Source organism: Halichoerus grypus, chromosome 13 (genome assembly GCF_964656455.1).
Source record: "Halichoerus grypus chromosome 13, mHalGry1.hap1.1, whole genome shotgun sequence".
In the NCBI taxonomy this organism is placed as follows: domain Eukaryota; kingdom Metazoa; phylum Chordata; class Mammalia; order Carnivora; family Phocidae; genus Halichoerus; species Halichoerus grypus.
Genome location: NC_135724.1, coordinates 95,347,107 through 95,374,293, shown reverse-complemented (window position 1 = coordinate 95,374,293; position 27,187 = coordinate 95,347,107). Strand labels below are relative to the sequence as shown.

The 27,187-nt window shown below is 45.1% G+C and overlaps 1 protein-coding gene across 10 annotated transcripts in view; it reads right to left on the bottom strand.

Moving 5' to 3' along the window:
* Positions 1-26,891, bottom strand: part of LOC118528841 (uncharacterized) — a 59,849-nt gene extending 32,958 nt beyond the window's left edge. For 6 of the 10 annotated variants that reach the window (XR_013443579.1, XR_013443580.1, XR_013443581.1 and 3 more), the window contains exons 1-2: positions 26,722-26,891; positions 26,441-26,493 (exon numbers count right to left, since the gene is read on the bottom strand). Coding sequence is in view for 4 of the 10 variants with exons in the window: in XM_036081464.2 (XP_035937357.1) it covers positions 9,496-10,847; positions 15,385-15,480; positions 15,744-15,870; positions 21,743-21,778 (1,611 nt within the window). In the remaining 6 variants the exon portion in view is untranslated. Of the gene's footprint in view, positions 1-8,853; positions 10,848-15,384; positions 15,481-15,743; positions 15,871-21,742; positions 21,904-26,440; positions 26,494-26,721 lie in introns of those variants that run through there. The other 4 variants (XM_078061190.1, XM_036081464.2, XM_036081474.2 and 1 more) reach the window with 4 other exon arrangements.
* Positions 26,892-27,187: the final 296 nt, after the last annotated feature.

Below are 27,187 nucleotides of genomic sequence, written 5' to 3'. Positions count from 1 at the left end.
GTAAACACTACACTTAACCATACCATAAGTTTTGTCCTATATTTTTCTTTCTACTCACTTTGCCATTTCTTTTTTTTTTTTAACTGAACACTTAGAGCACTCATAGTAACTCTTTACTTAGCATGTCTTCAACCTCATGGAAAAGTGATGGAAAATATTCTTGGAAATTGAGGTTGTAATGAAATTTTCTTCAAAATGGTTCTCCCCCAGGGGCACTTGGGTGGCTCAGTCAGTTAAGTGTCTGCCTTCAGCTCAGGTCATGATCTCGGGGCTCTGGGATCGAGCCCCACATTGGTTCCCTGCTCAGCGGGGAGTCTGCTTCTCCTTCTCCCTCTGCCCCTCTGCCCCACTCATGCTCTGTCTCCTTCTCAAATAAATAAAATCTTCAAAATTATTTTCCCCCAGATCTGCAACTGGGTTCTTAGAACTTACCAGCTGATGCCATGGCTTATCTCACTGAGGGCTTGTTGACTTACTTCAATTCTTTTTTTTTTTTAAGATTTTATTTATTTAGTTAGTTAGAGAACATGTGAGCAGAGGGGAAGAGCAGAGGGAGAGGAGAATGAGAATCCTCGAGCAGACTCCCATCTGAGCCAGGACCCTGAGATCTGACCTGAGCCAAAATCAAGAGTCAGGAGCTTAACTGACTGAGCCACCGAGGTACCCAGACTTCCTTCTTGTTCTTAAAGAGGGGAACTCCCAAATTTCTGTTTTGAGAGTATTTTGGTGGAGAAGGAGTTTAGTAATTATACATGTGTGTTGTTGCAGGGGGTACATAGGAAGTGGGGGAGGTCCTCAGAAAGCATTTTTTTCGTCTGAAGGGGTTCATGAGGTATTTATTTGAGAGAGAGCATGAGCAGGGGGAGGGGCAGGAGGAGAGGGAGAAGCAGAACCCGCCGAGCAGGGAGCCCAATGTGGGGCTCAATCCCAGGACCCTGCGATCATGACCTGAGCTGAAGGCAGACACTTAACCGACTGAGCCACCCAGGCGCCCCACCTGAGGGCATTTCTTACTTTGGGGACATTTTACTAGCTGAAACTTAACATCTCTTCTGGGAAATTGTTCTGTTTTTAGTTCCTCTCTCTGCTCTCACATTTTATTAAAAGTCCCGAGAAGAAACCAGGTGGCACCCAGACACTGTACCTGGAAAACTCGGCTAGTCCATTTGAGGGCATTAGGTAGGTTTTCTATCTTCCATCTACATTAGATGGCAATGTTGATAACTTGTCTGCCTTTACCTAAAAAGTCTCCTTTCCCCATGTTCCCATAGCACTGTCCTCGAGTTCCTTCAAGCTCTCACCAACAACCTCTAGGCTCTGCTAATAACCTTCCCAAGGGCCCTTCAGGTTTTCACTAACATTTTCCTCAAGAGTCTTCCAGATTCTACTTACCGCCCAGTGCCAAGGCAGTAGGACCCTACTTCCAGGCCAAATTTCTATTCCAATCACAACTGCTGCCTACAATGTCACCCCAAAATCTTAGCATACATAACAACAAGATGCTCTCACGGTTCTGTTGGTCAGGATTTCAGGAAAGGTGTGGCTGGGCACTTGTGGTTCAGGACGTCTCAACGCAATGCTGTCCGTTTGGTGGCTGCAGCTGGGAAGGTGGCACTGGAGTATACGGGGAGGTGGATGGGCATCTCTTTCTCTTCATGTAGCCTCAGAACCTATGTAGTGTCTCTGCGTGGACTCTCAGAGGCTCCCCCCAGCACCACAGCCTGAGGGACTGGCCACATGGCAGCCTGAGAGCTTCACGAGCAAGTACTCCAGCCAGGACAGCAGGAGCTGCATTGCCTTTTTTTTTTTTTAACTTACGGTGTGTGTGTGTGTGTGTGTGTGTGCGCGTGTGTGTGTGTGTGCGCGCGTGTGTGCACGTGTGTCCGTGTGTATGCGCCTCTGTGTGTGCCCGCGTGTAGCACGTGCATCCGCACGTGTGTGCATGTATATGCGCGCGTGCACGTGTGTCCGCACACGTGCATGTATATGTGCGCGCGTGCACGTGTGTGTCCGTGCATGTGTGCATGTGTCCACAGGCACGTGTGCGTGCGTGTGTGTGTTTAAGGGGCGCGCAGCAGCCCACCACCACATTCTGCTGCTACCAGGGACCATCAGCAAACGGGACCCAGCGGGAGGAGTGGAACAGCCACATTGTGGAAGGGAGGTAAAAAGGGCTGGCTCTTGGCTACAGCCATCTTTGGAAAGAAAAATCCACCATATATGTCAAAAATGGCCCATTATCGGTAATTTCATACAGTTCAACCTAAACGGACATATACAAATGTGTGGGGAAAGTAACCTAGATTCCATTTTACTCAGAAAACTTTCATCTATTTGGTCTATAATCATTGTTTTTCTATAGTCTCTATCCAGATTTGGTATGAAGTTTATACTAGGATTGTAAAATGAATTTGGGAGTAATCTATCCTTTTAAAATTTTCCAATACTGCTTGAATAACATAATGATGATCAAGTCCTTTAATGTTTGGTAAAATTTTACTGTTCAGTAATCTAAGCTTGCTACATTTCTTGAAGGAAATTTCTGACTACAATTCAATTTCCATATTTGTTACTGATTTATTTAGTCTTGCTTTTTCTGCTTGGTCCATTTTGGTCATGTATAATTTGCAAGAAAATTGAGAATTTTTTTTAAAGATTTTATTTATTTATTTGACAGAAACAGAGAGAGCAGAAGCAGGGGAAACAGCAGAGGCAGAGGGAGAAGCAGGCTTCCCGCTGAGCAGGGAGCCCGATGCGGGGCTCGATCCCAGGACCCCGGGATCATGACCTGAGTCGAAGGCAGATGCCTAACGACTGAGCCGCCCAGGCGCCCTGAAAATTGAGAAATTTAATCTAACCTTTCATATTTAGTGGTACATGGTTATCCTTAGTATTCTCCTATAATTTTTCAAAACCTAAATTGTCTGTATTTATGTCCTCCTTTCATCTCACATTAGTTACAAGTACTTTCTCATGAATGTTCATGAATCTGTCACCCAGTCTGAGAAACAGGAAATTACAAATAATTTGCAGCTTCTATTTGCTGCCCCTCCACAGAAGCAGACGCCATCCTGAATATTTTGGTTATCATTTTCTTGCTTCTGTTTCATCATTTTGTCACAGATACATGCCTGTCTAAATAATATGTAATTCCATTTCACTTTATTTTGGCCTCTAACAATGATATTATATACCTAGGGCTTGAACATATGGTTTATTCAGTTGCAATTTATGTCACAGAACATAATATTCCATTGACTCTATATAATAGTTTATTCATTCCCCTTTTACATCTTTTTTTTTTTTTTAAAAGATTTTATTTATTTATTTGAGAGAGAGAGAACACATGAGAGGGGATAGGGTCAGAGGACGAAGCAGACTCCCTGCCGAGCAGGGAGCCCGATGCGGGACTCGATCCAGGGACTCCAGGATCATGACCTGAGCCGAAGGCAGTCGCTCAACCAACTGAGCCACCCAGGCGCCCCTCCCCTTTTACATCTTTATTAGATTTGTTTTAATTGAAACTTCTATTGAGATAATTATAAATTCACCTGTAGTGTAAAAAATAATAGAAAGAGATCCTTATACTTTGCCCAGTTTACCCCAATGTTAACATTTTGCAAAACTACAGTACATCACAGCCAGAATATTGACCTTAATACAGCCCATAATACATACTCAGATTTCTCCAGTTTCACTTACACTCATGTTCATGTATGAAGTTCTATTCAGTTTTATCACCTGTGTAGGTTCATGTATCAACAACAACTGAACAACTCTTCAATATCAGTACATGATACTGAACAGTTCCCACAGCACAAGATTTTTTTTTACATTTAGTGTTTTGATACTTTTGAAAATAGATTCATTTTCTTAAATTCCATTTCGCAAAGCTTTTCTTGTATGTAGAAATAGAATTGATTTGGATATATTGACCTGACATCTGATGACTTTGCTAAATTCATTTTTTTTCATCTATTTAGAAATGATTTGATACTGATGAAAAGTTGAAAAAAAATCACAGAATTACAGAATTTACAGGATAGGGAAGATTCCTAAATACACTTTACCTACATTCCCCAGATGTTAACATTTTACCATGTCTGCTTTCTCCATAAAAGAAAATACTTCTCTTGAAAGGTAGAACATGAGTTGCAGACATAATTCCTCTACACTATGAACACTGCAGTGTCTCCAAGAGGGTCATTCCATTAACTAACCACAGTAAGTTATCAAATTGAGGAAATGAACCTAAATGCAGTACTATTATCAAATACACAGAACTGATTCAAATTCCATCAATAGTTCTCATAAAGTCCAAGAAGCAAAACTTGGATTCAATATCCGATTTCATGTATCTTTAGTTACCTCTAAATTAAAAAAATTTTTTTTTTTTTAATTTTAGGTAAACTCTAGTCCACACATGGGGCTCGACTCACGACTCCAAGATCAAGAGCCACATGTTCCCCTGACTGAGCCAGCCAGGTGTCCCTCTTTAGTTACCTTTAAACTGGACCAGTCTTTCAGTCTTTCCTGACCTCAACATTTTTAAGAGTGTTGCCATTTTCATGCTGAATGACTCTAACCTGGGTTTGTTAGGTGTTTCCTCAAGATTTATATATTTTTTTAAAAGATTTTATTTATTTGACGGAGAGAGACACAGCGAGAGAGGGAACACAAGCAGGGGGAGTGGGAGAGGGAGAAGCAGGCTCCCTGCAGAGCAGGGAGCCCGATGCAGGGCTCAATCCCAGGACCCTGGGATCATGACCTGAGCCGAAGGCAGACGCTTAACGACTGAGCCATCCAGGCGCCCCTCCTCAGGATTTAGATTCAGGTTACGCATTTTTGGCAGGAATACTACACAAGTGATGTGTCTTTCTCAGAGATCCATATCGAGTTCCATATTTATTTGTGCCAATAATAGCGATATTCATTTTGATTGCTCAATTAAGGTGGTAAATGCCAGATTTCTCTTTTGTAAAATTCTTATTTTTCCAATTGTAATTAATAAGTATCTCGTGGGCAGAGGTTTTAAGACTTTCACCCACCTAATTTTTGCATTCATGGATGATTCTTGCCTAAGACAAATATTACTGTGCTGGCCACCAAGGGGTGAGTTTTCTAATTATGTCATTTCTTAAATGTATTAAGTGATATTTTACTTTAAAGAAATAAGTTTTCCCTTCTCTCCTACTTGTTTATACATTTGCATATTTATATCAATATGGATCCATGGACTTATTTTATTCTTTTGGTTATAACCTGCTATCATTATTTATTTGAATGCTCTAACTGTTCCAGATTTGGCCAGTGTTAAGCTGGTTGCAGTGTTCTTTTGACAAGACTCCATCATTAAATCTTTGAGGTTTGTTCTATGACCTGGCACTTGATCTATGCTGTATAATATTCCCTGTGCACTTGAGAATAATGTATATTCTGCTGTAGTTGGGTGGAGTGCTCCATGTATGTGTTAGGTCAAGGTTTATAGTGTTGTTCAAGCTGTCTATTTCTTTGTTGATTGTTATGGGTTGAATTGTATCCCCGCAGAAGAGATATGTTGGAATCCCGACCACACACCTCAGAACGTGACCTTATTTAGAGAGAGTCTACAGAGATAATCATTTTTTAAAAAATATTTTATTTATCTAGGGGCGCCTGGGTGGCTCAGTCGTTAGGCGTCTGCCTTCGGCTCAGGTCATGATCCCGGAGTCCTGGGATCGAGCCCCGCATCGGGCTCCCTGCTCAGTGGGAAGCCTGCTTCTCCCTCTCCCACTCCCCGCTGCTTGTGCTTGCTCTCTCTGACATATAAATAAAATCTTCAAAAAGTAGTTCTTAAAAAAAAGAAAATTGGGGGCGCCTGGGTGGCTCAGTCATTAGGCGTCTGCCTTCTGCTCAGGTCATGGTCCCAGGGTCCTGGGATTGAGCCCCGCATTGGGCTCCCTGCTCGGCAGGAAGCCTACTTCTCCCTCTCCCACTCCCCCTGCTTGTGTTCCCTCTCTCACTGTGTCTCTCTCAAATAGATAAATAAAATCTTAAAAAAAAAAAAAAAAAGAAAATTGGAGGAAAACATAATTTTTGTAATAAAGTGACAGAGAACTTGGCTAAACTGTGTTCTAGTGCTTCGTACAAAGAACTTATAAATAATGAGCTGGAACGTTTAGGTGAACAGATTTCTAAGCAGAGTGTTGAAGACATGGCCTGACCTCTTGCTGCTAATAGTACAATTTGGGAGGACAGAGATAAACTGAAAAATGAATTGTTAAGCATAAAGAAACTAGATTTTGAAAATTTGAAAGATTCTCAGCTTATCCATATTGCAAAAAATGAGAAAGCATGCTCTGGAGAGAACAAGGGTGTGCCTTGTGAATCCATCAGCCATCTCAGCAGAAATGCTACCAACTTGCACTGAAGGGGACAGAGAAAGGTGACTGAAGAAAGTCGTTGGCTGTCCTGGAAACAGGCCAATAGAGCTCTCTAGATGGGCACATGGGTCATCCTTAAAGACAAAGGAAGAGTGACCCCGAGGGCAGAGCCACCTCCTTGGACTCAGAGAGTGAAGCCACCTTTTCAATTCCAGAGGCTTGTCCACCACCCAGGGATGAGGGGCAGGGCCATCACCCAGTGGTCTCAGAGGACCGAGCATTTGGCCAGAGAATTATTCCCAGGCCTTAAAATCTAATGGAATTTGCCCCGTTTTTAACTTGCTTGGGACTCACAACCCTTTTTCCTGATTTCTCCCTTTTAGGATAGGATAGTCTACTTTATGCCTGTCTAATCATTGTATTTTGGAAGCAGGTAACCTGTTTCACACATTCCCAATATTGGGAAGGAGCCCAAATAATGAGAGGAATATTGCCCCAGGATGAAGCATACCCCATCTCACCCACATCCGATTTAGATGGTATTTAGAGATTCTGGAGTTGATGCTTGGGTGAAGTAAGCCTTCTGGGGGTGTTGGGCTGGGGAGAATGTATTTTGCACATGAAAAGGACATGGATGGGGGGCGAGGAGCAAGAGGGCAAACTTACATGTTGAATTACGTCCGTTCGAAAAAGATGTATTGGATTCTTAGTCCCCAGTACCTTAGGATGTGAAGTTAATTAGCAATAGTATCTTTACAGAGATAATCAAGTGAAATGAGATAATTAGGGTGAGACCTAAGCCAGTAAGTGGGATCCTTCTGAAAGACTGGGTCAGAGAGTTGGTAGCAATGAGCCCTGGGGTGTTGGCAGAATAAGCTTCCTCCTGCAAGGCAAGGTCCACTTCTTCAGGGAGGGGAAGGGACCCTACACCAGGACTTGGCAGGTTTTGTAGGCAACAGCATCTGCCACAACTGCCATTGTAGTTAGTGCAAAAGCCACCAGACAATACAATTAACGTATGGTTATGTTCCAATAAAACCTGACTGATGGATGCTGAGACTTGAATTTCAAATAATTTTCTCAATTGGTGAAGTAGTTTTGATCTTTTTGCAACCATTTAAAAACCTAAAGACTTCTTGGCTTCCGTCCATACAAATATAGGCAGCAAGCTGTATTTGACCTGCGAGCTGTGGCCTGCCAACGTCTAAGCTACGTATTTCTGAGGGAAGAGCATCCAGCGCAGTTTCTCAGGAGTCTGCCAGGCTGAGTCCTCACACTTCGGTCAGGTATCCCTACATGAACTGTCAAGAGACTACTTTTTCTAGGGGCACCTGGGTGGCTCAGTCGATGAAGCGTCTGCCTTCAGCTCAGGTCATGATCTCAGGGTCCTGGGATCGAGCCCCACGTTGGGCTCCCTGCTCAGCTGGGAGTCGGCTTCTCCCTCTCCCTCTGCCACTCCCCCTGCTCACTCTCTCTCACAAATAAATACATCTTAAAAAAAATTATTAAAGAGACTACTTTTTCTATACCGATACATGTTTCTATAAGGGATTAGCAAGCATGTGAAGTGGATGGTTTAATTCAGCAACGTCACAGTTAACGCTCTTCCTTGAGATGAGCTTTCAGGGCTTCACATCTGTCACCGTTGTGATTAAGAGCTAACAGGACCAGAGTGGCCATCCCATCTCCTGTGTCAGACTTCCTCATAAATTAAAAACTCTTCTATGGCAATAGCCTTCAGTGTTCCCAGAATCTTATCATCAGGGGCCACAAGGTTCTTGGTGTAAACAAGCAACAGCACTTTGTACTATGGGCTAAAGTTTCCACATTGGAATGTAAACAAGAACCTGATTTTCTTCTTGCCTCAGGAAAAAAGCCCTCTTTTGTGACTTATACACTACTGCCCAGCAACAATTTATCGATTAAAGCCCTTCAGTAATATGAGATAGAAATTCACTCTCCTTAACGTGAGCAGGAAAACATTTTTATTGAAGAGAGGCGGAAGCACAAAGGCCAGAAAACCAGGTTCAAAGAGGGACAGCACCCAGACTTATTCCGGGAAACCAATCCAGCAGGAAGGAATTGATGGCCCTCCATTCTGGGGCAAGAGTGAGTCCCACACGTCCCTTCTGGTTCACATTAGGCTGAGTCAGACTCAGGATCCAGGAACGAGGCTACCATGAGCCGGTAATGGGCATAATGCTCACCGGTAGCTGGCGCAACAGGTGCCCTGAGAGACACCAACCTGGAGATGCACACACCAGAGAGGTGCTCCGCCAGAGAAAACTAGGGTGTTCTCGCCAATCAGTGGAGAACACACTCTGAACTGCTAAAATATAATCTCTCTCTCTGCTCCTACACAGCAGCCCCGTGATAACTGTCAGACCCACGTACAAAGACTGCTGAGTAAGTAAACTCATTTGGGGAACAGAATCTTTCCATTTATTAAAAGCCACATTACTTTAGTTGCTAAGAAATAAAGAGACAAAACTGATATTTAGCATTTAATATGGAGAATATTAGGGGATGTTATTCCACAAACTACCAAATATATGCATGACAAGTTACATTAAAAAACAAAATACCAAAGTTTTAAAAAATGCTCTTCAGTGTTACTCAAGAAAGTCACACTAAATATTTCTTAACCTTCAGAATATGTTCCTTGATGTTTTCCTGACCATTGCTTTATTTACATATTAAAATAAAAAACAACTTTATACTCCACCATGAAAAAATCCACCATTTAAAATTGAGATTTTCTTCACTCTAAAACAGCTTCAAATCTGGAATGTGACTCTCCACACATACATTTCGTATGGGAAAATGCTTTCCTGATTTATTAAATTTGTCAAGTTTTAAATATGAATTCTCTGAATTTTATCTTTATCATGATGCTAGTGCACTTCATAGTGACTGCTCCTCATTCCTTGAGTTCTTGTCTACAGACTCGTAGGACTTATTTCTGAAAGCTTTTGTCAATTCATTCCAAATATGATGGTCTCTCTCTGACTTAATTGATAGGAGTGTATTTTTAGGACTTCCTGCTTCTGCATCCCATCTCCATTATCATCTAAAGTCTCCTGAGAATCAACGTCTGTGAGAAAGTCCCTAACATCTACTTCATTCTAATTTCTCACTTGTGAGTTTTTCGATGTATACGAAGCCCTGAGTTCCAACAGAAGGATTTCCCACATTCAGAGCATTTCCACGGCTTCTCTCCTGTGTGAACTCTCTGATGTTCACTGAGGGACGACTTCTGAGTGAAGGCCTTCCCACATTCACCACACTTAAAAGGTTTTTCTCCCGAGTGAGTTTTCTGGTGTATCTGAAGTGACGCCTTCCTGGGATAGGCTTTCTCACATTCGCTGCATTCATAGGGTTTCTCCGTCGAGTGAGTCCTCTGGTGTATGATGAGTTGGGATTTCCCACAAAAGGCTCTCTCACAGAAACTACACTCGTAGGGTCTCTCTCCAGTGTGCGTTCTCCTATGTATAACAAGATATGATTTGCTGCTGAAAGCCTTCCCACACTCACTGCATCCGTAGGGCTTCTCGCCTGCATGCGCTCTCAGATGTGCGGTGAGCTGTTCCTTCCTACCGAAGGCTTTCCCACATTCACTGCACTGATAAGGATTATTTCCCGTGTGGATTCCCTGGTGAACAACAAGTTGTGTCTTCATATTGAAGGCTTTCCCACAATCGCTGCACTGGTAGGGTTTCTCCCCTGTGTGCATTCTGATGTGAACCAGGAGGTAGGACTTACTCCTAAAAGCCTTCCCACATTCACTGCATTTATGGGGCTTCACTCCTGTGTGAGTCCTCTGGTGTACGACGAACGGTGACTTCAAACTGAAGGCTTTCCCACACTCCCCACATTCATAAGGTTTCACGCCCGTGTGGCTTCTCTGGTGTAAAAGCAGCTGTGATTTCCAGCTGTAGGCTTTCCCACATTCACTGCAGCCATAAGGTTTCCCCCCTGTGTGAATTTCCTGATGGACGATGAGCTGTGACCTGAAGGAGAATACCTTCCCACACTCACTGCAGGAGTAGGGCTTTTCTCCCGTGTGCACCCTCTGATGAGCATTAAGGTTTGACTTGGCACTGAATGCCCTTTCACATTTGGTGCATTCGTAAGGCCTCTCTCCCGTATGAATTCTGAGATGGACAATCAGTTGTGACTTACAACGAAAAGCTTTCCCACATTCATTACACACACAGTTTTTTTCTATACTATGAGCTCTTTGATGCTTAAGAAAATAGGATTCTTCATATCCATGGAACTTATCAGGATTTTTTCTCAGACAGCTTTTGGTTGAACCTGAGTTTTGTGTCAGACCTTTTCCATGTGTGTTGTACTTATGGATTCTTTGTCTTGAAGGAACATGGGTTCTGCTCAGATGACGTTTTCCAAATGCGCCACAAGCATAACTTCCCTCGATATTTTCAAACTCATCTTGATTTTTCTGGTACCATTCTTTCCAACCTTCTAGGAAAAATAAATATATATATACATATATATATATTTTAATCATCAATGTAGCTGATCTGGAATTAGAGAGCTATAAAACTGGCATGTGATGAGTGTTTTTTGCTTAATAACAGGCCTCAGACACCGGTTCAAAAGAAATACTGGCCAAGCCCACATGTGCCATCTATCTGAGCTATGGAGCATGAGGAACTGTGTTAAACCAAATCCCATTATGGAAATGGATGGCAAATTAGCAGTGATCAAAAATGGTTTTTAAAATAGAAGCTTAGGGCCACCTGGGTGGCTCAGTGTGTTGAGTGACTGACTCTTGGTTTCAGCTCAGGTCATGATCTCAGGATGAGATTGAGCCCCACGTTGGGCTTGTGCTTACTGGGGAGCCTGCTTGAGATTCCCTCTCCCCCCACCCCACCCCTGGTCACACATGCTCTCCTCTCTCTCAAAAAAAAAAAAAAAAGAAAAAGAAAAAGAGAACACGAGGCTTAAGAGGCTTAGCCTGCACTTAGGAGCCAACACCATTTATCTTATATCTGAATGTTATTATTACAGGGGCTTATTCAAAAAGTGAATTCAGAGGATACCGAGTAACCAGGGTATAACATTCAGATAGGTACGAGACATTAAAAGTAAGACTCAGTTAGCCATAGGAAAATCAGGGGCAAGAGCATTCCAACCAGACGGAAAAGCACATACAAAATTCTTGAGAAAGGAACACCTGTTTGGCACAGTTAAGAAATAGATAAAATGGGATGCCTCGTTGGCTTGGTCGGGGGAGCCTGTGACTCCTGTTGTCAGGGTCATGAGTTTGAGCCCCACGTTGGGTGTGAAGCCTACAAGTTTAAAAAAAAAAGAAAAGAAAAGAAAAATATTTTGAAAAAAGGCTGGGACAGCTAAAACCCACTGAGTGAACAGAGTGCGTCAAGAACCAAATAGGCAGGCAAAAAAGTTTTCATCTTACCCAAAGGTAAGAGGACATCTTGATTCGTGTTGTGCTTTCTAGAGTATTTTTTTTAAAGATTTTATTTGTCAGAGAGAGAGAGACAGAGCGAGCACAAGCGGGGGGGGGGGGGGGTAGGCAGAGGGAGGGGCAGGCTCCCCGCTGAGCAGGGAGCCCAAAGCGGGACTCAATCCCAGGACCCCGGGATCATGACTTGAGCCGAAGGTAGACACTTCACAAACTGAGCCACCCAGGCATCCCTCATGTTGTGCTTTTAAAAGATGTTTGCCTGTTATGTAGAAAATGAATAGGAGAAGGGCTGAGAGACAAACGAGGAAGCCCTTGTAGTAGTGCAGGAAGACGTCACAGTGGTTTGGACTAAACCCTGGAGCTGAGCAAATGTGGAATGCATCTGGAGAGAACCAAGAAAATCTACCAAAGGACTGGGTGAAGGAGAAGGTGAGAGAAGGGGAGGCTTTAAGAACTCCAGATTTTAGGCTGGAGAAACAGGAGGTGCTGCTCTCTGAGAGGGAAAATGTTTGCAGGAAAAATTAAGGACTTTGTTTTGGATCTGACTACACTTGAGATCTCGGCTAAATACCCAAATGGAGAGGAGACAGCAAGTAGGCAGACAGATGGAAGTTCAGTGCTCAGAGAAAAGCAGGAGTCAACAACATGTAAAAGGTCTTAAACACCATGAAGGACGAGACCTTCCAGGGAAGGTGCGCAGATGACACATGTGGCCGGACAATGATGAGGCCCAACAGGAGCATGATGCTGAGTGTGAGGCCCACAGGGCACCAGGAAGGCACACTCCTTAGGGGCACAGCCTCATCATGTTGCTACAGCTGTCCTGTGGGGCCACCAGGGGCTCTCCTGCCTCCTCAGGACCTCCTGATAAACCCTCTCTCCCCACTCATGCGGGAACAGTTTGCATTATGGTTTGTGCCTCAAAGTAGGGCCACTAAACTCAAGGACAGGGGTGAGAATACCAAGACCAATGGCTAGAAGACTTCTCAGGCTTGAATAAATGCTCAGACCACTTTTGGTTGTTGGTATTGGCTTCACAGAATTAGTCAGAAAAAAAAGACTGACTGGAAGCCTGTTGGGTGGGTTGTTTCTTTTTTTAAGATTTTATTTATTTATTTATTTATTTATTTGACAGAGAGAGAGAGAGAGAGACGAGCAGGGGGAGCAGTAGAGGGAGAAGCAGACTCTGCTGAGCAGGGAGCCCAATGCAGGACTCGGTCCCAGGACCCTGGGCCGAAGGCAGACGCTCAACCAACTGAGCCACCCAGGCGCCCCACCTGTTAGGTTTCGAAGGAAACCTAAGCCTGGTCTGATAACAGCCTATGATTCTTCAGTCCCAAATACGCCCACATCCGCACCAACAGACAGGCCCATGTTCTCTCCAAGCATCGTCTCATCTATGCCAACAGGACAAAAAGACTGGAGTGAACAGGGAAAGTATGCTAGAGCAAGAAGTCGTCTTTGATTTTTTTTCTCAAAGAGGAGAGTGTGTGATGGACTGCTATCCCCCATCCACCCCTCTGCACAGAGGAGCTTCCGTTAGTTTCCGGATCCTTCCCCACCACTGCATGTGTCTAGAATAGACCGCTGATCTTTTAAGCCCACGTCTGTTCAGATCGTGAGGCCACAGCCACACCTGTGTGAAGGTACCACACCCATCTCAAGAAATCCTGGCCTTGCAACTGGACTCGGGTCCAGGATGAGAACACAGGCTGCCTCCCTTGGGGAAGGAATGACGATGTTTTGTGTTAACATTAGCATTTTTGAAGCTGCACAGGTGGACAGAAGGGCACATGTGCGGCACACCCAAAGGGAGGACTCACACTGCTCACCACAGAGCCACACGCACTTCCCCTCTTCCGTGCACCAGCCCTGACTGGTGAGGACATGGTCCGTGTGGTCCCCCACCGAGCCCTCCCCACCCCCACATCACGGCTAGTTCAGGCACTGGATGTCAGCTGTAAGAAAACATGCCGGCAGGCTTCTGAGAAAGAGTCTGGGGACTGGTGAAGGGGATTTTGGGGAAAGAAACAGGACTTATCCAGTGACTCCTGCTGTGTCTGCATATGATGCCTGGCATGGAGGAACCTACCAGGACAAAGGAAAAGAAAAGCATAACCTCTCAGGGTGGGAAAAGGGAGGCAGATGGATCGCTGACATCACCAAGCTCCTTGTTTTTTTTTTAAGTTAGATAGTTAGTTAGTTATCCATGTACGTACGCATCTATCTAATCTATCATGAGGGGGAGAGAGAGAATCTCAAGCAGTCTTTGCACTGAGCACAAGCCCAGTGCAGGGCTCAATCCTAGAACCCTGAGGTCATGACCTGAGCCAAAATCAAGACTGAGCCACCAGGAACCCCTGACATCACTAAGCTTCTGAATTAAGCCACTGTGAGGCTGCTGTCCTATGGTAGACAATTGTCATTTGAGACTATAAATTCCTTATTCTTTATTCTGGTTGAAAAAGGGATGTAAGATACTTGTTTATTTTCTCAGACTAGTGATAGGATGCTTATGAAAACAAATCCAGCAGGAATAGCTAAGGAGAAGACTAGAGTTCTCAAATATGGCTAAGAATTTAAGCTTCCCATGCCTGAGAGAACACTGATCTAGTCTGGGTGACAACTGAGGGGACAGGAGCTATGAAGATAAAATAGCAGCAAAAACAGAAGCAGTACTAAGATTCGCAGCTGTACTAAGTACTAAGCACTAAGATGGTAACACGAGCACAAGAGCAGCAGTAAGAAACGTGGGGAGGCCAAAGACGAAGAGCTCCTTCCCATTTCTGCTACTGAGAATGAAAAGTGAGGAAGCCCGGGGCTCTTTACAAGCATTTAACACTCGGGACGAGAGTGTAGAAGGGAAGAGGATGAGGATACCCGTGGGACGTTATGACATGGGAGAAAGCAAGCTTGGGCAGAAGAGCCTTTCAGCTGTTACAATATTGGTGAGAGAACAGCCAGATTTGGGAAATACGCCCTTCTGGAGGACTCCAGAGGGAAGGATAAAGAGGAGCCAGGAAATGTAAGGTGATAAAATCACTTCATGACACAGGTGAGACTGGGCTAGGTTTCAGAATCCTTCAGAAAAGTGCCCAAGAAAGTAACAGCTATCATTTCACAGTGAAAGAAAAGGAAACAATGCATTCTCTGAAGAAGGTGATGCTGAGCAAAGGACGAGGAAGACTGAGGGATTTATCTGTGGAAGGCAAGAGAGAAAGTCAATGTAAGGGAAGTAGAGGGCGTGAGTCACACGAAGGGAGAGGAGAGAAACTCTCTGGAAGCGAGGACAGCTAATGCAGTCCATGACCATGGGAAGGAAGGAAACTAACCCAGAAAAACATCTGAGCAGAGTGCAGACAAGAAGGCATGCCTGCCCCTCAGACCCAAGAGAGGAAAGCCCAAACATGGGTAGAGCAATGGTCCTTTCCTTTCCTGAGGAGCTAGCTTGGCTAACTTGGCTCCTCCCGAGTTGCCCCAATGGTTCAGGGGCTTCAAAGCAGAGCTTCCACACAACACTGCCTGAGGTTCACGCCCACACCCCCATCTTCCTGGTTCCCACTCACCCACCTGGACAGCTCTGACGGGAAACTTTGGCATTTATTATCCATGGCTCCTCTCCTTGCTCCAACTTGAAGATTAAATCAGGTTTGGTACCATGATACCCTGTTGGTGGAAAATCATAAAGGATGTGGGCCAAGCTGCTAGGGACTAAGGGATCCAGAACTACAAAATGAAACTGCTCACTGGCACTTGGGGGAAGACTACAATGAGGAGATGAGCCCCAAATAGGGACTATGAGCCTTTGATCTCTGAAGTTCAAGCCCACAACCAGGAAGTACTTTGGAGACCTCAGGGTAGATCAACAAAAGAAAAAGGGTGGCGATTTATACATCATAGTCTGAGATCAACAGAGAAGCTGCACTTACCCACAGACACCAGGTGGCTATAGTTCTCCAGTATCACATCCCTGTACAGGTACTTCTGCGTAGAGTCCAGTAACTGCCACTCTTCCCAGGTGAACTCCATAGATATATCCTTGAATGACAATAATCCCTGGAATAATATACATCCCATTCAATTGGATACCATTACATTAGGTGACGTGGAACAGATGTACAGGAACCGGGAAGGAGAGATGTTCCTCCACAGACTGCCTCCTGTGCCCAGATCAACACTGACTTTCAGAATAAAACAAAAAAAAAAAAACCGGGGCGCCTGGGTGGCTCAGTCGGTGAAGCGTCTGCCTTGGGCTCAGGTCATGATCTCAGGGTCCTGGGATCGAGCCCCATGTCTGGCTCCCTGCTCAGCGGGGAGCCTGCTTCTCCCTCTCCCTCTGCCCCTCCCCCCCGGCTCGTTCTCTCACTCACTTGCTTTCAAATGCACAAATAAAAAAAATCTTAAAAAAAAAAACAAAAACTTTTGAGCTTCCATGAGCCAGATACTGTTTTTGGTCCTGAAAATTTCAGGACGAACACAACCAACTTCTGCCCTCAAGAAGCTTCTAGTCTTGGGACGCCTGGGTGGCTCAGTTGGTTGAGCATCTGCCTTTGGCTCGGGTCGTGATCTCGGGGTCGTGGGATCGAGCCCCATGTCGGGCTCCCTGTTCAGCGAGGAGTCTGCTTCTCTCTCTCCCTCTGCCCCTCCCCCTGCTCTCTCTCTCTCTCAGATATGAAATAAAATTAAATTAAATTAAATTTAAAAAAATAAAAGCTTCCAGTCTTGTAGAGGGAAATAAACATTTATACATGGAGAAGAAACAGGTGTTACAAGTCTTTGATAAAAAAAATTATCCAGGATATATTTTGCCCAGAGATGGAGAGAACAATTCTAAACACATGGGAAGGTGTGGCATCTTGATAGCTGCTCAACCCATCTTGAGTCTTAGACAGAGTGAGAGCTTGGCACCATAAAAAAAAAAGGAAAGAAAAGGAAAAAAGGCCAAATAGGTAAATTCCTAGCCTTCTTTCCAGAGAATAAGGGGCCCATTGCTGAGGTCAACCAGGGTTCACTCGGGCACAGACTCCAAGCCTGGAGCTAGGGCTGCAGAGCTGCAGATGATGGAGAACCGCTGTGGCTGGGCAGGGGGCGGCAGTCCCCACCAGGCAGTTGTAAGACAGGAAGTGTGGTTCCTGACATCTCTGTGAACTACCCAGAATGCTTATAATAAGTTTCTTTCATGGGACCAAAAAAAAGTAGTAACAAGCTACAGGTCCTCACAGGATCATTCAACAAACATTTCTGAGACACTGACAATGTGCCAGGACTGTTCTTGGCGCTGGGGGCTCAGCCATGAACACGGTCCCTGGACTTAGTGCGTTTCCATCCTTGCAGGGGAAGGTGACAGTAAACCCGTAACTACCCAACAAGCAGATGGTGATGGTGCTCTACCAAGAAGCAGGGTAAGGGGATAGAGCCCAGGGAGGCAGGTGTAGGCAGATGGAGTGGTCAGGAAGCTCTCTGGTAAGGGACTATTTGGGTAGAAACCCAAGCGATGTGAGAATGATACCAAGATTTGTGCAGAAGAGCCTTCCAAGAGGCATGAAAACAAAGGGCCAGGACTTCAGGGCTCAGAGGGTATGGTAAGGACTCGAGATTTCATTCCAGGTGAGGAGAGGCCATCCGAAGGCCTTAAGCAAGAGTGGGATGTTCTGACTCCCGCCCAAGATTAATCTGACTGCTGTGGAGAAGGGAGGGTCCTGGATCTGGGGCAATGAAGGTAGCTGGAAGTAATACGCAGTGGTTGGATTCTGGGCATCAAGTAAAGACAGAGTAGACGACATCTTGACGGGAGATGACCAGCACACAGAGAAGGGTGTTGAGGAGGACAGCAAGGATCCTGGCCAAGTAAACTGAAGACGCTGCCCTAACAAGGTGAGGGTGCCTGAGGGATGAGAAATGAGGGGAACAAGGGGCTGCAGAAGCAGCTGGACAGGATTCCCTGAAGCAGGACACTGGGGGAAGGGAGGGAAGGAGGAGACCGTCTGGATGTCCACTGAGCCCACAATCAGGAGGAACTGGCCCCGTGTTCAGGGATTTCAGTAAACCAGGAATCTGGTATCTCTTCTCCTCTGGGAATTTCTGAAGACAGAGGCTTCTGGAACACTCTGTAAAGGCAGCTGAAAAGTGATGTCCAAAGATGCCTGGACTTGATCACCCCTGACAGGCTCCTACCCAACAGCACTGCCCGCAGAAAGGGAGACCCAGGAGGGGAGAGACAGTGAATGCGATTCTGGGGGAGTCTGCAGAAGTAAGTGAGAGCATTGCTCACAATGTGGAAATCCAGGGTAAGGCCCTGCCTCAGGCTCCAAGCAACCGCCTGGTGCTGAGCACCAATCACCTGACAACAGGAGCTTCTCTGGTCTAAGCACTGGTCTTCCCAACCCATGAGGAGCCCCCATAGAAGGAGGGAATAAAGAGATGAGCACCCCATCTCTCCTCTGCAGCCTGAGTGGGGCAAGCAGAGGAGGTGGAATTAAGAGCATGGACTGGACTGCCCAATGCCTGAAAGTGACCAGAGAAGATGAGACCGGAGTATCATGAGCGCTCGCTGAGACAAACCCTGGGGCCAAGGAAAGGGAGAGCGGACAGGGACGCCTGAGGCTGTGACTTCTTACATTCAGATCCAGCCCAGGCCACTTGTCAGATCTGTGACTTCATAGCAGAGGAGAAGCCCAAGCAAGGCATACCAGTGTGATTGTGTACAAGCTTAAGGCAGACGCCACGAGAGTGAACACAGACCAAAGTGGCTGAGTATGCAGACAGGATGGAAGAAGAGAGTGGGAGTAAACCGTGAGGCTTATTTTATTTTAAGCTTTTTACTGTATTTTGAGTTTGATAAGAATAAAAATAAAATACAGAGAAACTATTAAAAAAAATTTTTTATTGGTCAAGAAATGAAGAAATTAAAAATAGAAAACTATTATGACCAAGACAGAATCCATAGCTCTAAGGTAAAGATTTTTAAATTATGAGATTATTGTAGAGAGGCAGTTCTACTGTATGCTGCAAACCTATGCAAAGTCACACAGCAAACCCACAGGGAATATGGGGAGAATGGGGTTGGGGCACAACACCTTTGTCAGCAACACATAAAAAAGAACACCAGGAACCTATTAAAAACAGTAGCAGTTTGACATGTTTAATGTTTAAGAAATACATAAAATGACAATACATCACTTTACCCTGGAAAAGACCTGGTGTTTGGACACCAGAGGGGCTAAAGCTGATCATAAAGGGGTGGAAAGAGGGCTGTGTGAAGTCAGACAGAAGGCTCACACTGTTCCCTACGAAATCAATTTTGTTGAATTCATGTTTTTAAAGCAAACATGGTAGCAGATCTAACTATATTAACGAATTTGTTCCAATAAATTTGAAAACTTGGAAGAAATAAAAATTGTCTAAGAAAGTAAAAAGAGGGGCGCCTGGGTGGCTCAGTCGTTAAGTGTCTGCCTTCGGCTCAGGTCATGATTCCAGGTCCTGGGATCGAGCCCCGCGTCGGGCTCCCTGCTCCGCGGGAAGCCTGCTTCTCCCTCTCCCACTCCCCCTGCTTGTGTTCCCTCTCTCACTGTCTCTCTCTGTCAAATAAATAAATAAAATCTTTAAAAAAAAAAAAAAAAAAAAAAAAATCTTGAACATTAAAAAAAAAAAAAAAAAAAGAAAGTAAAAAGAACCCAAGCTGGCCCAGAAGGAAGTAAAAAAAGCAAGACTGACTAATCCATGATCACAAAACACACAGAAGTAGCAACCGAAGGTACACCCTCCGTTTCAGAGAGGCCATGCGCCCACACTACACTTAAAAGTAAGTTCTATCAACATCGCAGGAACATAAAATTCCCATCATGTCTGACCTGATGTTGAGCCCGGAAACCACGGGACGCCTGTACAGCACAGACTTGCACAACCCCACAGACAAAACCAGGCAAGTACAGCACAAACTGTAGTCTTAACTCATTTATCATTAACTCTGGTCAAAGTGTCTAGATAAAAATACTACTCAAGTACAAGTCCTGTACACACATACAGAGCAAACTATGACAAGGAAATGTATCCAAAAAATTAAAGGACGGTCCAAAATTAACAACAACAAAAAAACCCACAAAAAAACCCATCAGTGAAATAAGTCACATCAGTATATTAGCAGAGAACAGCCAACCGATCATCTCAATAGATGAAACAAAGTCATGTAAAATTCAACACTTTTAAAAATCAGAGCTCTCCCCAGGTGAGTTACGTGCTGGGTGTTTCCTTCACTGGGGGCATCTGTCCAGCCTGAGAATAGGCAGGGGAGCCTCTGATGCCCCCTGACAGCAGGCTTTCCCTGTGGCGCATCTGCTGAGTGCTGGTGAGCACAGGAACTGGGCTGCAATGGTGGACTGATTCTCCCACAGTCTCAAGGCACTGAGGACACAAAGAACCCTAGAGGGGAGCATGCAATAACCCCCCCCCCAACTACCACCGAGACCACAGGTGAATGTACAATAACTAAAGCGGCACCCCAGCCCCAAACCACCTCCAAGCCTGTTTGATGATGTCATCAGTCATCTCCCTATCTGCATGGCAGAGGAAAGGGGAAACACTCTGGTAGAAGGTAACACTGAACTTCAGTCTCTATGGTTGTTCCTTTATACCAACATAGACATAAAATAGAAAATTTTGAGACATGTGAAGAGGCAAGAAAACAAGACCGATAAATCAAAGGAAAAACACACAACACAGACGCAACAGATGATCCAGAAGTTAGCAGACAACGTTAGAAATAACTGTCATAGTATATATTATTACAAATACTTAAAATTATAGAAGAAAAGTATACAATAGATTAAAAGGAAACTGGAAATTTGTTTTTAAAAAACCAGGAGACATTTAGAAATAAAGAATGGATATCACATTAACTAAGCATCAATAGAATAGTTGAGTACAGGACATCCATCCTATGGGAAAATACTCCAAGCAAAGTTGACAAACTTTGGACGGGCCTCCATGCAGGACACCTGGAACTCACTGCTGATGGGACACAAAGCGGTTTCAGCACTTCTGGAAAATGTTTGGTCATGTTCACTAAACTTAAATACACACACACCCATCACTTCTAGATATATGCCAGGTGGTTGTCCACTGAGAGGGAGATTCTGCGCCCCCGGGGATGTCTGGCACTGAGACTTCTGCGCTGGTCACGTAGAGCTGCTGGTATCTAAACGGGTAGAGGTCAAGGATGCTGCTCAACATCCTACAATGTACAGAATAATCCTTTACAATGAAGAGTAATTCAGTCCAAAATGTCAATAGTGCTGAGGCTGAGAAATCCTGGCATAAGCCTAACAGAAATGAGAATTGATGTCCCTCAAAAGATGTGTACAAAAATGTTTATAACGGTGTTATTCAAAATAGCCAATAACTGGACGCAGCCCAAGTGTTGCTGATGACCATGTCTATGATAACACATGAATACAGCAGACAGATTATAAAACAGTCATACAACAGAGAATCATACAACTTGAATGTCACTCACAAACTATGCTGACTGAGAGAAGCCAGATACTTTACTGTACAATTCCAATTATATTAAGTTAAAAAAAGAAAAAAAAAGGCAAAATTAATGGTGTTATAACAGGAGTAAAAAAATATAAATAAAGCAGTGACCCCTTGGGGGTGGGGGCCAGTGGCGATAGAGAGAAGAACGGAAACTGCCAGGGTGCTGGAATTCTTGATTTTCATTTGTCTTCAGTGTATACTTTAATATTGTGATTTATAAGAATATTTGGTCATTCAGATGTCCAAAACATATTTCTGATATGTGTTTGGTCTTCATCCATGGGTTCCTGGCTCAGAGCTCCTAAAACCCTTGGAATTTCCTCTGGTAAGTACGATCAAGGTATCTTTTGTTATGTTAATGAGGCAACTTCTGGAAAGCCCCTAGGTAACCTACCAAAGGGCAGCTGGTTTCCAGGAGACTGTCCCCCATCTCTGGGTCGACAGTGACAGACTGAAGCTGAATTCTCAGACAACCTGCTGGTGTCCAAGAACTGTGTGATGCTGTGTGTAGGGGAACTGCACCCCCACCCCTCTTGCTGGAATTGGTCCAGGAACCTAAAAGAATATAAATATTCCACTTAAGGTTTATGTATTTTACTATAATTTAGAACTCAATTAAATTTTTAAAAAGGCAAAAGAAGCCACAAATGGATATATATGTATAAAAACATCACAGATACAACTACAAATATATTTTTTGCATGGGGGTAAAAACAGAAATAATGTTACATAGTGTGAAACCCACTTATGTAATAACCCAAACAAACCAAACATTTTAAGGATATAAACGATTGTAGACAAACATATGTAGAAAGATCTAGAAGAATATACACCAAATTGATTATCTCTGAAGAGAGAAAAGGGATTAGGACAGGAGGGTAATTTTAAGACTGAACTGCGTTCTAAGAGAATGTAGAAAAGTACCAAATATTTAACCAAAAATTAACGAGACAGGAATATCCATACATGTGCAGAGTTGTTCATGGTTTCAAAGTTTGTAACAGTGACAAGCTCAACAACCTAAATTTCCACCCATAAGAGAACAGCTAAAAAATATGGTACATTCATCCTATAGAGACATTTTTCAAATTGTAGAATAATTATACACAGTATGATGCAACTCATACAAAAACAAAACTTTTCGGGACGCCTGGGTGGCTCAGTCAGTGAAGGGTCTGCCTTCAGCTCAGGTCATGATCCCAGGGTCCTGGGATCGAGTCCCGCATCGGGCTCCTCAATCGGCTGGGAGCCTGCTTCTCCCTCTCCCTGCCATTCCCCCTGCTTGTGCTCACTCCCTCTCTCTCTCTGACAAATAAATAAATAAATAAATAAACTTTTCAAATGTTGAATTAAGCACACCTAAAATTCCACCCAATCACCTATAAAATTCATAAGTATTTTTAATCAGTTCTTTTAAAAAATTTAAATATCTTTGTGTCTCCAGGAATACAAAATTTCAGCAGATCAAAAGCTGAGAGGCCTGAGAGCAGGAAGTAAGAAGCCCTAGTGGTTACCAGCTGTGGGCATGAGGAGGTGAGTCCACAGACTTAAATCCCCATCAGTGGAGAAACAGCTTAATAAAATGCGGCCCAATCATACTGCAGGATAATAAAATGGAGCTATTATAAAAGGAAACGCTGATCTATATGTATTGCTATGAAGAATTCTAAAATAAATGTAAAGCAAATGGCAAACTGCACAATTTATAGAAGAGAACATAAAACCTTGTTTCCTGTAGGAAGGGTCTGGATGGAAACCCCCCAAGCTACTGACTACCTCTTTTCTAAACTTCTGGGTTTTTTACTTTAAGTAGGCTCCACGCCAATGTGGGGCCTGACTCACGACCCCGAGAACAGGCACCTGCTACTGACTACCTCTTGACATTAGAGGAAGAAAATGATAACCAAAGAGCTTTGGCTGTGTTACTTACAATCCCATTTTCTAAAACGATGCAATTAAAAATGGTTTTATATTAAAGAGAAAAAGCAATAAAGCCATTTCCATACTAAAACGTGGAACAGACAGCAGTGTACATGATCAGACACGTAAAATGCAGAGAAAAACAATGGGAAGGTTACATAACACACTGTGGATGGCAATCTTTTCTGGGGAGCACTCTTTTACACTGGAATATCTGTGTCAACAAAAATAAGAGGGAAGGGAAGGAAAAGAGGAGAAAGAAGAGAAGGAAAAGGTAGGAGGGAGGGAGGGAGGACTGAGGAAAAAAGATGAGGTGTGTAGGCAAGAGCTGGTCTACAGAGGTGAAGTGGTGCGGGCTAGAACAATAAAGAAGAAGGGAGGAAAATTAGAGTGTGTATATGCACGTGTACACACAAACACATACACACACAAAGAGAAAATAATAGAGTGAATATAGCAAAATGTTGACAATTCTGGGTGAAGAGGTTTTTTATACAACACTGTACAGGAATTTTTTATACTGTTCTTGTGATTTCTCTACAGTTCCAAAATTCTTCCAAGATGAAATAAAATTAAAAACTCCTAGGGGTTTCCAGCATGATCTTCCCCCTCACTTATAGGGCCCTACCAATCTGGCCCCGGCTGATGCGCCAACCCTCTCCACTCCAGCCATGGCCTTGCTTTCCACTTGAGGCAGCTGCCACTTGCTTGGAATACAACCCTAGAAATAAAAGTCTGGGATGCTTCCTCCCCCACTACCCCCGCCATCCCATGATCGTCAAGCTGTCACTCAGACCGTACGTGAATGTTGCCTCAAGAAGGGGTGCCAATCTAAAGTAGCCACTCAGCCGCTCTCTTTCACGTGCATAACACTCACATCTTTGTTTATGATGCTCCTCCGGTATGTTTGACCAGACATACCAGGTATGGTATCTCCCATACCCTGCATGGGGTCATGGACCCTGTCAATCTTGTTCATCTCAACATGCCCTAGAAAAATTACCTGGTGTAATCATCAATAAACGTTTGTTAAATTAGTATGTGCACCCAAGAATAAGGAAATACTGTTCACATTAAAATGTAAGAGGGACAGGGGCGCCTGGGTGGCTCAGTCAGTTGAGAGTCTGCCTTCGGCTCAGGTCATGATCCCAGAGTCCTAGGACAAAGCCCAGGGGTAGGCTCTCTGTTCAGTGAGGAGCCTGCTTCTCCCTCTCCCTCTGCCTGCTGCTCCCCCTGCTCGTTCCCTCTCTCTCTCTGTCAAATAAAATCTTAAAAAAAAAAAAAAAAGGTAAGAGGCATTATGAGCACAAACTCTGAAGATACTGCTTTGTTTGAATCCTAGCTCTGCAACCCTAGTCTCCTTGGATACTAGTTTGGGACCATGGACAGGCTTCCCTGTTTCCTCACCTGTAAAGTGGGGACATACCTGCCTTACAGGGTCATGAGACTTTAACAACTTCGTACACACGAAGTGCCTAGCTAAGAATGGTACCTACTAATACTATTCAATAGTTCTAAAGTCTTCATTTAGTCTTCTTTGTTTACTTACTTACTCTTCACAAGGTATGATTCTGTTTGCTTATTTTATCTTTCTTTATTGCTATTGTAAATACAATGTTTTCTCTCACTGTATTTTCCATATGGTTTTGTTTAAGAATAAAAATATCCTGGGGCATCTGGCTGGCTCAGTTGGTACAGCACGCCACTCTTGATCTCAGGGTTTTAAGTTCAAGCCCCACATTGGGCATAGAGATTATTTTTAAAAATAATAAAAAGATCCTTAATTTTAAGGTTAATTGTATGATTCATGCCACTCTGACCTCCCTTGTTCCTGGCACCCATACTCTTCTTGTCACACCCGAGGCATCATACCACCTAAAAAAGGTCGCTACTGTCACTAATCATTTCTTTACATTCCACTGTCCACAACCTTACGCAATCCAGTTGGCAACACCGCGCATTACCTCTCAGGAAGTGACTATTCCAACATGCTCTCAGGTATGGAAAAACTGCTTAAGACTTACAAATACGCAAGGCGCCGGGGTGGCTCAGTCGCTTAAGCGTCTGCCTTGGGCTCAGGTCATGATCTCAGGGTCCTGGGATCGAGCCCAGAGTGGGACTCCCTGCTCAGCGGGGAGTCGGCTTCTCCCTCTTTCTTTCCCTCTGCCCCTGCTAGTGCGCGCTCTCTCGCTCGCTCTCAAATAAATAAAATCTTAAAAAAAAAAAAAAAAGACTTGTAACTTCCCAAATCCAAGGGCAACTGTTTGTCTCGTAAAGTAATTCTCTGAGGTGTGGGGCGCCTGGGTGGCTCAGTCGTTAAGCGTCTGCCTTCGGCTCAGGTCATGGTCCCAGGGTCCTGGGATCGAGCCCCGCATCGGGCTCCCTGCTCGGCGGGAAGCCTGCTTCTCCCTCTCCCACTCCCCCTGCTCGTGTTCCCTCTCTCGCTGTCTCTCTCTGTCGAATAAATAAATAAAATCTTAAAAAAAAAAAAATTCTCTGAGGTGTTTCATATCACGGCTTTTATGAAGTTCTTTCCTCAAATTTGCAGGAAACAGCCACTCTCCAAACTTACACCTCTCTTGCACCCAGCCCTTGTGCACCGCAGTCCTTCCTTGTCTTCGCCACGTCTCCACTTTTCAGGGCTCTCTCCCCTCACACCCTAAGCTTCCACTAACAGAGGGATCTTTAATCTGGGTATTTCCCGGGAGTTCCCACTTGAGCTGCAGATCCAACCGCAGGCACCCCACAGCCAGCATCTACACGGCCACACTCTCTCCTGGACGCCTCTTCTAACAGAGCTCCCGAGGGGAAGCATCGCCAGCCCGCGAGAAGTCAGCCGTACCGCGATCACTCGCTGACCCCATCAACCGCTCGCACAGTCCCGGCGGTCCACCGGCCCTCCCCCGCTCCAAAACTGCTCCTTCCCGCTTCCTTGACAAGGACCCTCATTACCCTCGGAGTTCAGGGTTGCAGCTGGCAATAAAGTGTAACTTCCGAGGGAGAGGGCACGGGACACAAAATGCCAGAAAACAAGGGACGTTTCCGGAGATCAGGGGGAGAAAGCGGGGGGAGGGAACGCGCGAGTTCGGGCCCTGGCTGTGACGGTAAAGAGATGAATGGGTCCGTCCTCGGTGCCCAGGCAGCCTTTAAAGACGAGAGAGTCCCTACTTACCCAACACGAAGCTGTCCGAAACCTGCCGGCCATCCCGCGCTGTTTCGTGCAGGCTGCGGAGCAAAGAAGCGAACCGTGAGGATCTCCCTGCTGGCCTCACCCGCGCCCACCCAGGAGGGATCTCCCGCCCCACAGAGGGTGTGTCCGGGGCTGAGTCCCTCACAGGCACACGGCCTCCGGGCCTGGGCACAAGCAGTCGGAGCGATGAGTTTGCACCGTGACGCGGCCCTGAAACGGGAGACCCCGAGTCCAGGCTGGCTCCGACCACGCCCCAGACCTACCGTGGGGGCTCAGCCGGCCAAGCTGCTGGTCTGCACGAGATGCGCCGAAGGGGGCTAAATCTGTGCCTCCGCCCGGGTCCGGGGCCACAGGAACTCAGAAATCCCCGGGCCCGCTCCGGTCCACAAACACCAAGGCAGAAACAACCCTGGAGGCGCCTACCCCACTACAAGCGCGGGTGCGGCGCAGCGGAAGTACGTCATGCACCGGACGCGACGGCGCCGGAAGAAAACTACATCTCCCAGAATCCTCTGCGAAGGGTTCCTGCTTGCTGGCAGGGCTTCCAGCAGAAAGCTGATCTGCAGAGGGGCCAAGCCTCAGCGGACCCACTGCAGGGCTGGGAGCCGCAGGCGACCCCTGGTCCCCTCTCTCGGGCCTCGCCGTGCTCCAGCCTCAGTGCAAGGGCCAACATGCTGAGGCCTGAGGTCAAACAAGACAGGGTTCCGGGGGCGCCTGGCTGGCTCAGTC